This window comes from Lottia gigantea (genome assembly GCF_000327385.1).
Source record: "Lottia gigantea unplaced genomic scaffold LOTGIsca_348, whole genome shotgun sequence".
Classification (NCBI taxonomy): domain Eukaryota; kingdom Metazoa; phylum Mollusca; class Gastropoda; family Lottiidae; genus Lottia; species Lottia gigantea.
The window spans coordinates 26364-28034 of record NW_008709181.1 but is presented as its reverse complement, the minus strand read 5'-3'; the positions used below and the strand labels follow the sequence as shown (position 1 = coordinate 28034).

At 38.2% G+C, this 1671-nt stretch overlaps 1 protein-coding gene across 1 annotated transcript; it reads right to left on the bottom strand.

Moving 5' to 3' along the window:
* Positions 1 to 869: 869 nt before the first annotated feature.
* Positions 870 to 1469, bottom strand: LOTGIDRAFT_175696 (hypothetical protein; the record flags this gene model as incomplete). The annotated part of the gene is made up of 1 exon (XM_009058591.1): positions 870 to 1469. One exon carries the CDS (start codon positions 1467 to 1469, stop codon positions 870 to 872), a length of 600 nt encoding a protein of 199 aa, XP_009056839.1.
* Positions 1470 to 1671: the final 202 nt, after the last annotated feature.

Genomic DNA, 1671 nt, shown 5'->3' with positions numbered 1-1671 from the left:
CTAAATAACCAAAATAATAACCTACCCTAAGAGGGGTTTAAAGGATACTAATTATAATTAGTTACTTCTATTGTAACATCTAATTATATTATTCTGAAAATGATGATTACATTATTAAAACCTTTTCTTACTACATAAGAACTAAAATGATGAATAGATTTAATAAGCCGGACTCTGACATGAGTCAATATAAATGGCTACTAAGGCAAATTATACCCTCCCAAAACACACATACCTGTAAATTGCTGAAAATAGCAAAGTACTAAAAATATAAAGGTATTCCAAAAATCAGCAACAAGGAAACAGATTGATATAGAGATCAATCTAAAGTGTTGTTGATATCTAGAAAACTAGATTATGAATAAGCAAGGAAGAGTTTGGATGTTTCCAAGAGATACAGAAATTGACCCCAAGGACCTTCAAATTGACCAACCAGAAGCCAGAAAGTACACTGAGACATTGTTAGTAAAGTGACATCAATTAGTAGTAATTGTAATCAGTGCTCTGGTGAATGAAGTAAAACCTAGTAAACACATCTAATCTACATAATAATACAAGCTGTGTTTGTAAACAGGTCAAAAATGCCGTCTGCTACACTTCAAATGACGATGAAGATGGGTGGTGAAAGACGAACCAATGAATGTAGCTTTCATTTTGACATGCAAGAATGAAAATGATATCCACTTAATCATTAGCCAAGGATCTTTTCATTCAAACGGCACTTATTGTCGAGTAACCAATATTGCCATATACAACCTTATATAATAAACTATCACGCTTTGCACGGACTCTCATACACAAGCATACTTATACATACTCACATGACAAACCAACGCGAACATCAAGACACTAAAATAACAATACTTTTATTACATGATAAACATATCTACAACGATCCGGTCGACGGCAGGTGATGATAAAGACTTGGTACGAATGGTGGTCAGCTTCTCTTGAAGTGTGGTTTGGTAACGGTCGATCAGGACCTGCATAACCTTACAGAGCCATGTCCGATTGAAGGATCTAATATTCGCGTCGACAGCTGATGTTTTCATTGCTGGACGGATAAAACCATCCAACTCAGAGACTTTGCGTTTGAAGGTAAATGCTGGTTGGCCTTGCTGTTGAAGGGTAAGGATTGCCAAATGATGGAGGCACTGCAAAACTTGGAAGAACACCTTCACAAAGGGTTCTTCCTCCTTATGAGTGGGGACTGGTTGGCGTCGGTGGGCTGGTAGTCGTTTCTGTTGTTGGTCAGGTCGATGGTTACCTCTTGATTGGTAGGCTGTGTTGTAGGTAGGTCGGCGATGGGGTGGGATATAGCTGGATGGGTTGGTTGGTGGTCGGCGATTGGTAGGTGGTAGAGGTCGATGGAAGACAGGGCCGTTGTAGGGTACGTGATATTGGTTTGGTTGACGATTAGTGTTTCTATTTCTGGCTTCTTGCCAGTGGTTGTTGTAGTTGGGGAGCATAATGAAAATAACTTGGGGTTAGAAGAGAATGTACAGCGGATGTAACAGGAGGAAACTGTATATGCTAGCGTGAAAATGTTGGGATCAAATTATGCAAATAAGTCAAACTGGGTTTGGGGATATATAAAGCAAGATGAAAAATGCAAAAAAAATATATATTTAGGTGATAAATAACGCTAACAATGACGTGAAAAATTATAAC